The sequence below is a fragment of the Corythoichthys intestinalis genome, chromosome 15 (genome assembly GCF_030265065.1).
Source record: "Corythoichthys intestinalis isolate RoL2023-P3 chromosome 15, ASM3026506v1, whole genome shotgun sequence".
NCBI lineage: Eukaryota > Metazoa > Chordata > Actinopteri > Syngnathiformes > Syngnathidae > Corythoichthys > Corythoichthys intestinalis.
Window position 1 is genome coordinate 54,967,116 of NC_080409.1, and position 15,108 is coordinate 54,982,223.

The following is a 15,108-nucleotide window of genomic DNA, read 5'->3' on the forward strand; positions in this document are numbered from 1 at the left end:
TGACCTTTAAGCAGACTTTTTAACAGGTAGTCCCCTGGTTACGAACGAGTTCCGTTCCTACGCTGGCATAGGCGGAGTTTGACTTTTGGGGCATGGGGGGCACAACATGTCGGTGACCCCAAAACTCCAAGAATAATAAGAAGTTGAAAATAAGCCTTTTTGTTTCCCATCATTTTTAGGGGAATTCTAAGTCAGGTTACTTAGGACATCTATACTTTTCACCAAGATCGTCATCCATTGAATACGGTACGCCCACCAGGTGTTCTGTCAAAATTTTCACTCTGCCAGAAATTGCAACTTTGTGTTAAAAATGGCCGCAAAAACAGCGGTTACAAAATTTCTTTCAGTAAAGGAATATTAACTTAGGTTTGATCATGGATGGACATGTAGAAAAGCTCTCCCCAGACACATTTTGCCATGTTAGCTGCACACAACAACTGCACGCCGCTCTATCCCCATTTACGCCCCGTGTCGTTAAGCATTCATTTACGCCGTCTTCGTGCGGAACATGTATGTTTACGATGTTACTTGTTTATTTAGCCCCTGTGGATAACATTGAGGATTGAGGAGTGGATCTCTCCTGACTGTGGTACTCCCCGAGGTTTCTCATTTTTCTCCCAATTGACTCTGGAGTTTTTCCTTGCCGGCATGGAGGGTCTTAAGGATAGGGGATACCCAGGACTTGAACTGTATCTATTCATCTTTGTTGCTTCATTTCGAATTATGTATCATATTGCCTCTGTAAAGCCCTTTGAAACTTCTGTTGTGATTGAGGGCTATACAAATAAAATTGAATTGAATTGAATCCAGTGGAATGTAAAAGAGGGCTTATTCACCGCCACAACAGCTTTGGGAAAAAAATATTATAAAGAGTGCAAAATTGGTTGTACAATTAGCGTCTTTAGCGGGACAAATTGAAACTCAGCTCACCATTTTGGCGGTGCTCTCTGGCTTTTCGTGGTCACATTTTCAATCCTTGGTCCTTGCTCAGTAGTTGTTGTCGCTTTTGAAAGCTTAGGTTTGAAAAAAAAATGACATATCCATCTTGCCTCTTCGTTCCTCAGGTGGTTTTGGTCTAAGGTGCTAGTTGTGTTACTTTGTGGGTTTCTTGAATAAAATAACTTACTGAAATGGTTGACTGACAGATCTTTAGTTACAGAAGAGAGGCATCATCAACATTAACTGTCCACTGGCGGCCTTTTTATCGGCCGTCTCGAGCTCGCCGCGCATCTCTGACTTCCGTGCGCTGTGACGAGCAGACGTTACTCATCGAACGCGCGGCAGATAAGATTTGCCGGCGGAAGAACACAGAGGGCACGGTCGGAGAACTTGCCGTGAGCCGCCGAGGATTGGCCAAAATGTTTACGTCTCCGGAAGAGGAAGGCTATTAGATCTCTAGCCGAAGCAGATGAGCGCAAAGCTCCTGGTGTTTTTTTTTTTTTGAAGTTCCTTGCATTTTCGTGTCACCAAGAGTAAGATAGGCACCATCGATTTCGTGATTTTTGCCTCACTCCAAAGAATATTTGTTCATCTACTTCAATACAGGTATTAACGGTTAGGTTAGTTATATGGAAGGATTCAAATGGGGTCGGCTGTTGCTTTATTTCCCTTTGACCCCAATTATAAAATTGAATGTGGCGTGTCAGTAGCGCTCGGAACGGATTACATCTCTATTGAGGACATTTTGGGGTTATGAGACCACAACCAATTATGAGGTACATTCACTTTGAAGGCCACATGCATATTGGCCCAAAACCGATCATGAGAAAACCATGTCGTTATTATCCGATATCATTTTAAAATGTGTAAGTGGCCATTTCATTTTTGGACACACAAGAGGCAAGTGACTTATAGTCTTATATTTTGCAGGATATCATTATCAAATGTAATAAAAGCTAGATGAATTCACAGAAATATACTGGTTAGGATTTTTTTTTTTTTTTTTGCTCATTTTTCAGCAGAGGGAGGGGGCGAATGAACATTCAACCACATTGCATTTGTGTGTATTTAGTTGATGAAATATTCATTGGGGAGTGAAAGATGTTAATTGTTTATTTCTAAAGAAAACAAGAATTATTCCATGAGGTTGACATCATTCATTTCCATAGAGTAGCCAAGCTTTGTACACACTTCTTAACTTTCTGAGGTTGGGCTTCGTCGGCTCCTGCGGAGAAGACAAAAATCCTTCGTCACCATCGGCGGGCGGGCGGTCGGGCGCTCGCGCGTTAACGTACCTTCCGCTCGGGCTCTAAATGGAGGACGTCGAGGAGCGGCGCAATGGACGGCCGGCCGTGGGCGCACTGGAAGGGCAGCCGGCAGGACGACAGAGACGCCGCCAAACTGCGACACTCGTCTCTATTCAGGGGATGGTTGAATTTGACGGCGCCTGTTGGGATGCGTACAACAGTCTGATACTTAAGAGTCAAACGACTACGATCGTGATGAATAAGAGTTACCGTGGCACGCTAGAGAGGCCAGGACTTTCAGCACCGTGAGCGGCAGAGTTCCCTTCACCGTACCGGTGGAGCGAAGTAACTAACACAAAAAAAGAGAGAGCGGGACACTTTACGGAGATATCAAATAACTTCAATGCCTTGTGCTAAGGTCAGGTCTGCCAAGATAAGTGGTGGAAGAAGTTCTCACTTAAAGTACGTATGACACCTAAAAGCATGTTTATTTGATATTTCACGCGGTGTTTTATACTCCTGAATGAAATGGAAGCGATGGTTTTATTTCTTCAATTTTTGGAATCCCACGCTATTAAAATGAATAACTTCCTGTTTTGAGGAGGAATGCAAATGTGACGTCACTCGGACATTTTTCGGCACAACACCGGCGGTACTCTCCGGCCGGCCGCTTCGGTGGCGAGCTCTCCTGTCCGTAGCAGAGGAACGAGCTGTAATTTGAGGAACGAGCTGTAACTGGATCGCCGCCGGCCGGGTTGCCGATCGGCAAAGACTATCGACGACCCGCCGCCGCTTGAGATGATCCGGGCAAGTTTCCTTTGATTTTTCACTTCGAAAAGCGGAAATAAGACTTTGAGACGTCACTCGGTTCGGGTCAGCACGATGGCTAGCTGTCACGCCTCTTGGTTTGTTTACATTCTCTGAAGCCGGGGTGCAGGGAAATGTCAAAAGCCCGACTAACCACGGTAGCATAAAATATCGTTCGGGAGGTGCGACAGTAAAGGTGAAGTCGACAGTTTTGACCATTATGGAGTCATTTTGCCATGTCGTACTGAATAAATGCATTTTTATTAGCGATGCCGATCGATCGGATCCGATCACGCCATTTTCAAAGTATCGGAATCGGCAAAAAAATATCGGCCATGACTTTTTTTAATACATATATATTTTAATTAAATCGTTTTCTAATTGTATTTAACGTTACAGACGTAATATGTTATACTCATCCAGAGTCTTTAGTTTAGGCTTAAGGTAGGGTTATCAAAAATACCCCGATAAGGGCGGCAATTAATTTACTAAAAAATAAGTCACGTTAATATAATTAACGCAATTACTGTATACGCTGCACAACTCTCTCACTCATTGTCGCGCTCAATCTGTAATGACGCCATTTTACCTATATAGAGAGATAAAAGGCAGCGCTAAATGAGTAGAGTGAATTTGGGCAGCCTTTGGAGCCTTTCTTCAATTGGCTAAAGCCTTGCAATCCCTCTCCCTACAATTCGAAATATCACGGGAAGCAATGTGGTGAAGCAAGGTGGCAATTAATCTTTGTCTTAACACCCAAGTTATTTCCCAAAGCAGAGAAGATATATCCATTGGTAGCACGACGCACAGTCATGGTTCCACTTCCCATCATGCATTGGGGCATGGCTGCAGTATCATTTACTGAAAGCTCAACAAATACACTAGATGGCAATATTTAGTCACAATATACAAAGTCACAAGTCTTTCTATCCGTGGATCCCTCTCACAGAAAGAATGTTAATAATGTAAATGCCATCTTGAGGATTTATTGTCATAATAAACAAATACAGTACTGTATGTTGAATGTATATATTCGTCCGAGTTTTATTCTTTTTTTACTTAATGCATTGCCAAAATGTATATGATCGGGAAAAATGATCGGGAATGATTGGAATTGAATCGGGAGCAAAAAAAAGCAATCGGATCGGGAAATATCGGGATCGGCAGATACTCAAACTAAAACGATCGGGAGCAAAAAAACACGATCGGAACAACCCTAATTTTTATTATTTCATATTCCATTTAGCACAAGACTTATTTGTCATGACCATACCATTTATTTAGCAATTGGGGAAAAATACATGGATAAAAAGAATATCGGAGTAGAGAGACTGAAACAATGACATTTTGCGGCTCTCTTCGTGGCATTTTTCTCATTCTGAATAATTCCCCCTCAATGAGCCGAATTGTAAATCAGATGAAACCAGGACCCTGCGGACATCATCCTCCTGTCTGGGACGCTGCAGCCCTAGATTTGGTAGGCGTGGCTAAACGGCGGATTAAAAGACTCATTTCTCGTCATCTGCGCTTTCCCAAATTGTTGTATATAGTCAAATCATCTCAAAATATGATTCTAATTCACATAATAATGCTATTTAAGACTTTTTTTTATCCTGTCATACGCACTTCAAGTTAAACAAAAAATGACAAGAAAGAAATGACTGGAGTAGTTTGCAACACTCCTGGAAATAGCAGAAGTACTGTCAAAAGTACAGTACTTGAACACGTTTGGAACTTTTGTTCAAATAAAAACAAATAAACAACAATTTTGCCCCCGCTATCAGATCAGGGCTCAGTATCGACAGATTCAGGTCACCCGGGCGCAAACATTTGCAATCGGGACATCCCTATATAGAACAATCTTACCTATAGACCCTACCCACGTGACGTCACAACTCCGCCCTCCTGACTGGTGCCGCCCAATTGTCCGTCAACACATCGTGTTTACCTGTTACGGCTACGTACATTCCTCCTATTTACGGCGTGTTTTTCTGCTCGTTAACATTAATAATCAAAATGGTGAAGGCGTGTGTGGCTGTCGGTTGCAATAACAGAGAAGATAGACGGAGAGACTTGAAGTTCTACCGGATTCCGAGAGACCCCGGAGAGGAGAGCGAGACGGGCTGCTGCAATTCGACGAGAAAACTGGGCTCCAAACGATTACCACAGATTATGTAGTAGTCATTTTATATCTGGTAAGATGCATTTAATATATATTTAGAGGGTTTTGGGCTGACAACCACAATTAAGATCATTGCTAGGCTAATCGCCGACAACATACACGTATGTATGTAGTGAGAGTGCTATCGCTAAACCATATAAACATTAAAAGCCCTAGCTCCATTGACAAATGACATGAAATACATTAGACTTGACAGTGGATGTTAGCAAAAACAAAAGATTTTGAATTGAAAATTTCGTAACTCACCTTCCCGAGCACAAGATAGATAGATTCCTGCCGAATTTTCGTGGACGAGGAACTGTTTCACCCAACCAGCAACGAAGTATTTATAAGACTCCAAGCTCTTAAAGTTTTTCAAACTTTTGTGAAAAATAGGCTGATTTTGTGTGGACAACATAGTTGTAAATATCAGGGTAGCTAGCAGATGTCAGGCAAAGACGGCGAAGATAGCGGGTCGAAAAACATCGATTTAGGCATCAAAAATGGATCTGGCGAATGGATAAACTGAAGCTTTTCCACACAACGCCTTTTATGCAACGCATCCAGTGAGTTTACGGCATCCGAAAGCACCGGGTCTTCCATGAAATGCATTATAAATTGCTCGATCAATTGAGACCATTGATAATACAGACACAAAATGACGGACAATGGGGCGGAACAATACAGCGATCACGTGATTTTGTGACGTCGGTGGGTAGGGTCTATAACTAGAGGTGGGAATCTTGGGGTACCTAACGATTTGATTACGATTCAGAGGCTATGATTTGATTATAAACCGATTATTGATCCCCCCTGATTTTGATGTTTTACACATTAGTTCCAAAATTGTTCAAAAATCCTCTCAGACTAAACCAAACTACTATTTTAGTATCAAGTTAACAGTTCAAAACAGTACAGTCCCCATTCTGTATCAGCAGCTTTAAACTACATTCAATTCATTTGATGTTGTGAATCAAGCGTTAAAAGTCGTTAAAATTGCTCCCGTTATTGCATTAGTTTCCTTCGGTCTTCTTGTGAAAGTTTGAAAACTGCTTCATCATTTAAAGATAGATTCAAGTCAAGATTTTGCCCATTTAGTTAATTAGCTTCACTACAACAGAGCCTTCCAGAGAAGTCTACTGCTTTAAGATGGCGGCTGTTTACTAACACCTACTAAAGTCTGTCATTTTGCAGCTAGTTCTCTATACATGTTCCAACGCCGCCGCCGCCGTCGTCTGTCATTTCGCATAAAGTTCTATACATATGTGATATGTAGCGTAGCATTATGTGGCAACCGGCAACTGGGCGTTGTTTGTAGCGGCCGCAGTCAAGTATTATTGGTTTTTTTATCTAGCGGCAAGAGTTGATATTTACTCTCGGTCCGTTCCTCATTGCGCCCCAAAGACCGCGCTGACTGTTAGAGCTGGGAATCTTTGGGCACCTAACGATTCGATTACGATTCAGAGGCTCCGATTCGATTATAAAACGATTATTGATGCACCCCCCTCCTTTTTTTTAAAAAAATGTTTTGTACATTAGTTCCAAAATTGTTCAAAAATACTCTCAGGCTAAACTAAACTACTATTTCAGTATCAAGATAACATAGCAGTAAACAAATATACAAAAATAACAGTAAATAAAAAACATTCTGTATCAGCAGCTTTAAACTACATTCAATTGATTTAATGTTGTGAATCAAACGTTAAAGTTGTTAAAATTGCTCCCGTTATTCCATAATTTCCCTTTTGTCTACTTTCGACATGTGACAAAACTATTTTAAAGATAGATTCAAGTCAATATTTTACCGATTTAGGAGTATTTTAGATAAAAAGTTAATTAGGTTTGCTTGGAAGGTTCGCTACAACAGCCTTGCAGGGAAGTGTACTGCTTTAAGATGGCGGCCGTTTACTAACGCCCGCATCTAGCTTTTTGTAGATGTGCTGCCAAAGCTACCGAAGCTATATTGCATCTAGTCCTATATAAATGATATCCACCGTAACATTATTTGGATGTACTTTGTAGCAGCTTTTCGGGAGCAGTCAGGTATGTTGTTGTGTTTTTTTTTATCTCGTGGCGTGAGTTGAGCTAGAGCCGTGAGTTCAGCATTGGCATTACCCGAGGGGCCGGGTAATGAGAAGCATGATGTTTAGCGACTCTCGCTTCGTTCATCAATGCGTCCCGAAGACGCGCGGCGCGCTGAGTGTGTTGTACTTCCGCTTTACTTGGCATATTAAAATAATCGGAATTTGGATGATTGTGAATCGTTCTCGAATCTTCCACGGCCCAATCGCGAATAATCTAAGAATCGGAAATTTTGCACACCTCTACTGACTGTGTAAATTGGATAATTGGAATTTGGATGTTTGTTAATTGTTCTCCAAGAATCAGAAATTTGGCACGCCTCTACCTAAAACCTGTGCAATTTTTTGCCCATAATATAGTTGGCATGAATGTGTTTCATAACATTGAAAGTCTGACCACTGAGCAGATTATTTCCGCATGGAAAAATCATTTTGGTCGCCAGATACTTTTCACAAAGCATGGGCATTCCACTCTTACCTCCATCTCTTCTCGAAGGTAATCCTGATTTGATTGCAGACAGAAAATAGGGGGGGGATACAATCAGTAAAAGTGACATAAACGAAGGATTCTTTTTCAACACCTACCTCGACCAGACGCTTGATAACCGACGGCCTCTTTCGCCGATGCTCCGTATTTTCTTTCTCCACAAAACAAAGTGGCACTTTGCCTACCAGCACCCGGTTATCCCGCCTCTCAGAGAACGTCACTTCCAGGCCCGAGCGCCGCAAATCCGTCCGACGAGCCCTGCGCAAGAAGTTGCTCGTTAAATAAGAAAATCAATATGGCTATCGGTCGCTGGGGTCACATTTCCCTGCAGGGGGCCTAGTCATTCCGCACAAGTGTTGTTTTTGCCAGCACTTGTCATTTTTGTCTAGCTATCGGTGACGTCGTGTGGACTTGGGCGTCTTCCATGGCTGTCAGTGGAAGACAATGGCACTTTATTATTCACTTCCTTATTCTTTTGGGTCATTGACAGATCACTTCCTACTGATTTGGGGGCATTTACAGGTTGCTTTGGGGAACATAAACTGTTGGAAATCCTACTAGGATGATAATCCTACAAGGGGAAAAGCTTGCTTTGAATGTCATTGTCATTTAATACCCCAAATTGGAAATAGGAACATATTTTTTTGGGCCTGATGAAGCAAGCTTGTTGTGTGGCACATGTAGAAATTCACTTCACCTGATCAGTCTTTGTTCCTCTTCAGTCACGCAGATGCGCAGGGGTGGCGAAATAGTGGATGAACACAGACGTTTCTGGCCGCGTGCGTTTGGATCGTCTTCCAAGGAATCTGCGTGTAATAGTGCACGGTGCTTTGACCGCAGCGTCGCAAGAGTATCTGAACCTACCTGCTATGAGCTTTTCCAGACGCACTCTCTCATGTGCGGCGTGCTGATCCAACAGTACCAAAAGATTCCCTGAGATTTGAACGCAATCAATATCACCCACGCAAAAACGACAAGGAAGAATAATACCTTCCGTGTCCGTATCGTCTGTCGTGTTGATAAGGCACGCCAGGAACTTGTTATCGACTTGATTCATCACCTGCAAATGTTAAAAAAGACAGTATATTTATAGAAGCCAATTCAATAGATATGGAACAAGTTGCAGGTTGACATCCTTAAAGCCTTCACAGTTCAATTAGGAGACTTGCGTGAGGGGATCAGAACATTTCAATCAAATGCATCGGCGTATTTGGTCAGTCACAAAAAAAATGCCACATTTCAGCCTAAATATAATTGATCCCATAGTATGGAGGGAGCCCCAGGGTGGCAGGGTTAGGGCAGACGAAAGATTTTTTGTAGCGACTCTGTACCCAAAGTTTACTAATACGTACCCACAGATTATTGCGCTCCATTACAGAGGACTAAACTGTACCCACAGCACCATTGGGGGTGCCGTATTGATCGATGACAGCGTTCGCAGCTACCAAAGACATCCATTAGTTACCTTTCAAAACAATTAGGGGCAAACCAGGTGCAGCCACTCGCTCTTTACTCCGTCGGCTTTCCGAGTCTCCGGGAAACCCGACCCTTTCCGGGTCAAAGCTAAACCGTGGGTACAGATTAGGGACTGGAATTTGGACTCATTTCCCTGCCGACCAGTCTCAGATTTTATTTGCGATCGGTCGACAAGCAAGAAAACTCGCAATTTAATACACATATGAAATAAAATGCTTCAAATGCAAAAGTTTTGTGTATTTAGCCCAAACATTCAGGACAAATGGTTTATATCATTTTTCTATTGATGTAACCAAAACTGGCTGAATAAAGGTAAACAATTGTCCCTGCTCCCTACTGCGTTTGTGTGTGTCTCTCCCTGCCTGCTCAGCCTGTTTACAAAGAGGCAGAGGCGCGAAGGCCAAAGCCCCTATCGGACTTAGATCCCGTGGCACGCGCCGCGGGATTTACCCGTGTCAAGGCTTTTAGACACGTACCGGGAATGACCCGGGTCGAACACTTTCAGACTCGTCCCGTGCTGGCGACTTGGCGCTCTCTGCGAGTAGAGGGCGAGGGATCCGAAATAAATAATATCTACAGGAAATCTGATATGCCTCCAAATCAACAGGAAGTGATCTAACGTAGCTACCATCGCAGTTAGTTAAGAAATTGCCTTTTCTAATTATTATTAATCCTACGGTACTATTGTGGTTGTTAAGTGTCTCATTGTTTTTGTTTGATTTCTTCTGGCATATGCCCAAATAAAGCAGTCCTTACCTTCATGGAGTGAATCATGGCCTTGGAAAAGCGGTACGGATACAGGATGTTGTGGATCTTGACGGCCAAGCCGTCGGCTTGCCCGCTTGAAACGTCCACAGCCACCTTGGATCACATGCCAACATCGATATTAATGTTGTCCGTGACGGAGAAGCGCCAGCAGACAGTTTTTACCTCCGGAGGACGCACAAACACCGGGTTCTTCCACTTGGAGTACAAAGACGAGAGCGAGCGGAAGGTCCGGACGTTGTCGTCTGGGAAGGACAAAGCCGGCGCACTTAAGGTTGTAAAACTTCTCAGCATTGGTCCTTCTCTCCTGTTATACCTGTCCCTGCGCTCAGCACTCTTTGTTCTTTGTCTTCAGGCAAGAAGGGCAGCACTAGATCCGCTTGGAAGGGGTAACATCTGCATTCCGTCCCTGCGGTAGAAAACAGTCATCCAGTCACCAAGAATTTTTTTCCCGCTCAAATGTTGTGACCAGAAATGGAAACTTGACCTTGTAGGGGAAGTATTTCCACTATGGTTTGAGACTCAAGTGTGAATACTGTATAGATTATTGGCTAGAAAGTGCTTTTGTTGGGGCAACAGCTGGATGGTGACAATTCAAATTGGGATCATTTTCAGTAGGGGTCAATTGATAGATTTCTTTTTGTATGTACAATTTCAAAAAGAACTGTGTAAAACTTCAAAGATAGCTGTAGTGCCGCAACAATCAATCAATGAACTCGATTTAAAAAAAAAAAAAGACATTTTGCTGCTTTGAGAATTTCTTTCGTTAAGAGTGGTGTTGTAATGGTTCGTTTTGAAAATGTAGTTTTAGAAATTTGGGTGGATACACTGCCCCTTAGTGGCAAACGTGAATATGACATAACTCAATTCTCCTAACAAATCGCTCAAACATATTTCCACAAAGTCTAAACATGCCTGCACATCACTTGAAACAATAGAAAATTTGTATGCAACCACCCCTACTGTATAGCTCTAGAAAAGTGTTTGAATTTTGACAGAGAGGAGCAAAATAACATACCACTTACACCAACGACAGTTACTGACTCACCCGTTTCAGAGACGACACTAATAGCCATGTTGGTGATATCGGACGTACAGCGGACCCCCTTTCCTTCTTTTGGAGGTTCCTCGTATTTGCTGAGGCCAGTCACTTTGTTGACGTAGGCCGTTTTTCCCGTTTGGCTATCAAAGTGACGGAGCCAGTCGGTAGACGCGGCCGTCCCCTCATGAGTATTCGTGGCATCGTTGTAGCCGTCTTGAAAGCATTCGTTACCAACGGGAGCGGAACGATCTCGCCTTTGGTCTTTTGTCCACTTTTGTTTCAGGCGGTTAAGTTTACCCGTTAAAGATGGCGATGTGCGTTTTAGCTCGGCGTACTCTAGGTGATGAGCTTCGTGTCGTCGCTCATCACTTTTAGTTTTCCGGTTCAGGGAAAGACCAACATTCTGAGTATCCTCTAAAAAGTTTGGCGGAAGTCGTCGAGGGTTCGTTTGCTTTTCCGACGAGGTAACGTTTGTTTCAACAGATTTTCCGTACATTCTTCTAAACTCGTCAAGTGATCCAGACTCCACAGAGAGCACTTTGGAAATCTTTGAAGGAATGTCGCTTCTTTCACTATTTTGTGAGGTGAGGGAGATTTTGCGTTTTGAAAGATGCTGACCCGCTGCTTTCCCGGCGTTGTCCTGTAGACATTCGTGAACGAACGGAAAGCGGACGCAAATTGTTCTGGAAGTCTTTTCTTCTCCCGCCGAATCCGGCGGACGGAGAGTTGCCGTTGCGATTTCGTTTTCAGTTTGATCGAATTTGGATTCTGCATTTTCGGCGAGGCGGAGCGCATTTATCTGATCGACGGGTCCTTCGTTGTCAGGTCGGAGCACATCAGACGGCTCATGTTTACGATGAACAGACGGTGTCGGGACGGCGCGATCGGGGCCGGCGTCTTCTCGCGCCGCGTCGTCGACTGGAAACGACCTCGGCGACGCATCTGGCGTGTCATCTTGGGAGAGCGGCGATTTCTCCCTGCGCAGAAAAGCGTTCACGGCCTCCTCTACGCACAGCAAAACACCGTCCCAGTCTTTGAACTCGATTAGAGTTTTGGAGGGCTCCAGATTAATATCGTACTCCGAATAGGAACATTTAATATTAACGACGTATACCCCGTGAAGGTCTTGGCCGCGTCTGTGCGCGTCGTTCCCGACGGCCGCCCGTTTTTCCGGACTGTCGTTCCTCCGAGTCGGACTGCGGAGTCCGCGTAAAAGCGAGTTCAGCAGCGCGTGTATCCGCGTCCTGAGAAGCAGTCGGCCGTTCACGTACAAAAACTGCAAGCCCCCGTTGTAGTGGCCCTCTCTGCCGAGGTGACCCGTCACCTCGAAGGGGGCGCGCGTGTGCCGTATCTCTCCCAGTTTCCGAGCTCGGGTCAGACCGTGGATCTGGACGAACCTGTGGTAGGTGTCTCGAGATTTAGGAAGCTGAACCATCACGGCTCCCGTACGGTCGTTCTTCAAGGTGAAAGACACAGAGGGGTGCATTAGAGACACGGCCTCTACCCGATGTCTGATTCTCTCACCTTCCAGGACGAGGTCCATCCTCTTCCTGCGTACGGGCATGTTGTGGAAGAAATTGCAAACGACGACCGTCGTTCCTGCAGTGGGTCGACAATCGTCATTTTCAAACACTTCCATTCCTTTTCCGTTTTTGAACAGCCTAACGAGCGTCTTCTCCGCGTTTCGAGCCCGGGATGAGATTTCTACCAGTGTAGCTAGCGCAACGATACTCGCTATGGCCTCACCCCGGAAGCCGTAATACTTGAGCTCATCCAGGTCGTCCAGCGAGTGGCATTTGCCGCTGTGGTACCTGTTCCCCACGCGCGCCATGTCCTCGGCGCTCATTCCGGCGCCGTTGTCGATCACCTGCACCTTGAGCGCGTCCAGATCCATCCGGATGCCGACGCACGTCGCGCCGGCGTCGAGGCTGTTGAGGACGAGCTCCTCGACGCATTGTTGAAGAGAAGGGACGGCCACGCCGGAGCGAAGTCTCACTCGAACTTCTTCGGATAGACATTTAATCATAACGCTCGCACATTTTCTTTGGGAACGTGACCTTTCAACGTCGCCGCCTCATCTCCCGAGTACTCGTATCGTCAGCGAAGCCGCGATTAGTCACTTTAATGAATACATAGAAGCACTAGTACTGTTTGTTTCCGCTCAAGACGGAGGGGAAAATCGTAACTGAAAACCGACTGCTACACCAAGTGCTGCTCGGGGGGCCTTGGCTCGACAGTGACGTTCCGTTATTCTCGCTATATGATTGGCCGACGAGTCGAAATGGTGCTCCCTTGTAAAATGCCTGTTTAAAAGTGTGCCAGTTGTTCTGGAGTCGTAGTAAAAGTGCCCGTTTAAAAATGCGTTTGTGTGTGTGTGTGCGTGAATATATCTGCAGTCCAGTAAGGGCATAAAAGTGGCATTAAATGAGATTTGCTGTAGAAACCCTTATATTTATGTTTTCAGGCTCTCTGCTTCCTTGTATTTAGTCAGTGTTAGTAGGCTGTTATATCGTGACCGAGGGATCCACTCGACACCTTTATGGTTTAACAACTTTACTAACGTCTGGTCAAGTGACTCTCAACAACAACTATGTTCTCTCTTTTAGTCAAGGAGTCATGCACAAACATAAACACATCTACTCCCTGGTAGGTAGATTGGCCTTCCCAATCCTATTCTCTCATAGCCACAGCCCATGACTTGCTTGCCCCTGGTAGGTAGACTGGCCTTCCCAAGCCAATTCTCTTATAGGCCAAGCCCATTCTCTAAAGGCCCAAGCATATTTCTTCCTCACCCCTGGTAGGTACATGCATATCCTCTACTGGCGAACTCCCGTATTACAACTAACTCAATAATAAAATAATAATAATATATAATATCCAATATCTCACATATGCTGTATAGACAAGTAGCTGGGCTTCTTTTTCTGTATGGTTCCCTCATTTTTGTCAATAAAAGAAAATTCTAAATAGCGTACGAGTGATATTTTTAGACCGCGAGGCAGTGTGACGTCACCATCGTAAACCGGAAGGGGGTCAACCAAGGTCCTAAGTTTGGTCTCAACATTGGTAGAGAAGATATAACAGCATAACCTGCATGAACACATTTTGCTCGGGATGGGACATTACATTTACATTCATCACGAATAGGAACCTAATAAATTGATATGCTAAATCAGGGGTGCTCATTACGTAGACACAATGGACCAGTCGATTGCAATGCTGGTGTGGGTAGGTCGCAGCATCCCCCCAATTAAAAAAAAAAAAAAAGAAAAAAGTATAGTGTGAATTATTATTATGTTTTGTGTATGTTGTGTTGTGCGAGTAACATATGAGGTTATGCAGCATCCGTCTCTCTCTAAGCAGCTTCTTTCTCCCGTTTTTCTGGTTCTATAGTTTCCAGCAGAGTTCACTAAATTTCTCCCAGTTTAATCAACGTTAACGGTAGAAAACACAAACAGAAGGGCACTTCTTTCTAAGCAGCTTCCTTCTCGAGTTTTGCAGGTTAGCAAGTTCACACAGTTCAATGTTATACTAACTCTGATGCAGGTCGGACTTTCAGTAGCAAAATTAGTGGTGTGTTTCCCACCTCCACAACATTGGTGTCTGTTTAAATGATTTACAGTGGCTGCTGCTGATCCAAAAAAACTTCTAATATCCCTCCTCTTCAAAGGGGGCGGAGGAGGCGGCATGTTGTCGACATGTATTTTTGTCGGGGCTGTGTGAGCGTGCGTGTGTGTGTGTGTGTCAGGGGTCGGTCAAGTCATCGGCCAATCAAACATGCGTTTGAGGAGGGAAAATGGACTGGCTCATTCAGCAAGTGAAAAGGGGCAAATATAAGTTTGAACATAATGAAAGTAATCACTTAATAATAGTAGGGTCAATTCTATCATTTCATCATATGGGAAGACAATCTAAATGAACTGTATAGCTGAACACATTATATAATGCATATAAGGTTGCTTCAAGGTTTGTGGGTACAATTTGAGCCTCCTGAAAAGTTGCTATTGTTTTGTCCCTACCGTCTCCGACGCCCTTGGGGTCAACATAGAAGCGCGCTTGCATCCATGCTAATACTGCTTGTTTTCTGCCGATTATCCCTAAAA

General features: G+C 44.1%; 1 protein-coding gene across 4 annotated transcripts; it reads right to left on the minus strand.

Annotated features, from left to right (window-relative positions):
• Positions 1 to 154: 154 nt before the first annotated feature.
• On the minus strand, positions 155 to 13,271 carry mlh3 (mutL homolog 3 (E. coli)). Of its 4 annotated transcripts, XM_057859828.1 has the most exons (13): positions 12,752 to 12,924; positions 12,530 to 12,604; positions 11,012 to 12,461; positions 10,280 to 10,372; positions 10,129 to 10,208; positions 9,955 to 10,059; positions 8,587 to 8,782; positions 8,420 to 8,528; positions 7,821 to 7,980; positions 7,714 to 7,737; positions 2,457 to 2,535; positions 2,235 to 2,386; positions 155 to 2,164 (listed from the first exon to the last, which is right to left on the minus strand). In XM_057859828.1, the coding sequence occupies exons 1-13, from the start codon at positions 12,776 to 12,778 to the stop codon at positions 2,093 to 2,095; spliced, it is 2,622 nt and encodes an 873-aa protein (XP_057715811.1). In that variant the 5' UTR covers positions 12,779 to 12,924; the 3' UTR covers positions 155 to 2,092. The 4 variants fall into 4 exon arrangements, with proteins under 4 accessions (XP_057715811.1, XP_057715810.1, XP_057715808.1 ...); XM_057859827.1 differs by having other exon boundaries at positions 11,012 to 12,604; positions 12,752 to 13,271; XM_057859826.1 differs by having other exon boundaries at positions 162 to 2,164; positions 8,587 to 8,655; positions 8,713 to 8,782; positions 11,012 to 13,265.
• Positions 13,272 to 15,108: the final 1,837 nt, after the last annotated feature.

What these genes read in the sequence shown, in the direction of transcription:
- mlh3 (XM_057859825.1), bottom strand. Translation starts at nt 13,031, where the DNA reads ATGATTAAATGTCTATCCGAAGAAGTTCGAGTGAGACTTCGCTCCGGC. An exon ending in TTATCAAGCGTCTGGTCGAG is followed by an intron (nt 7,738 to 7,820) that starts GTAGGTGTTGAA and finishes CAATCAAATCAG; the next exon opens with GATTACCTTCGAGAAGAGAT. An exon ending in ACCTTCGAGAAGAGATGGAG is followed by an intron (nt 2,536 to 7,713) that starts GTAAGAGTGGAA and finishes TTTTTGTGTTAG; the next exon opens with TTACTTCGCTCCACCGGTAC.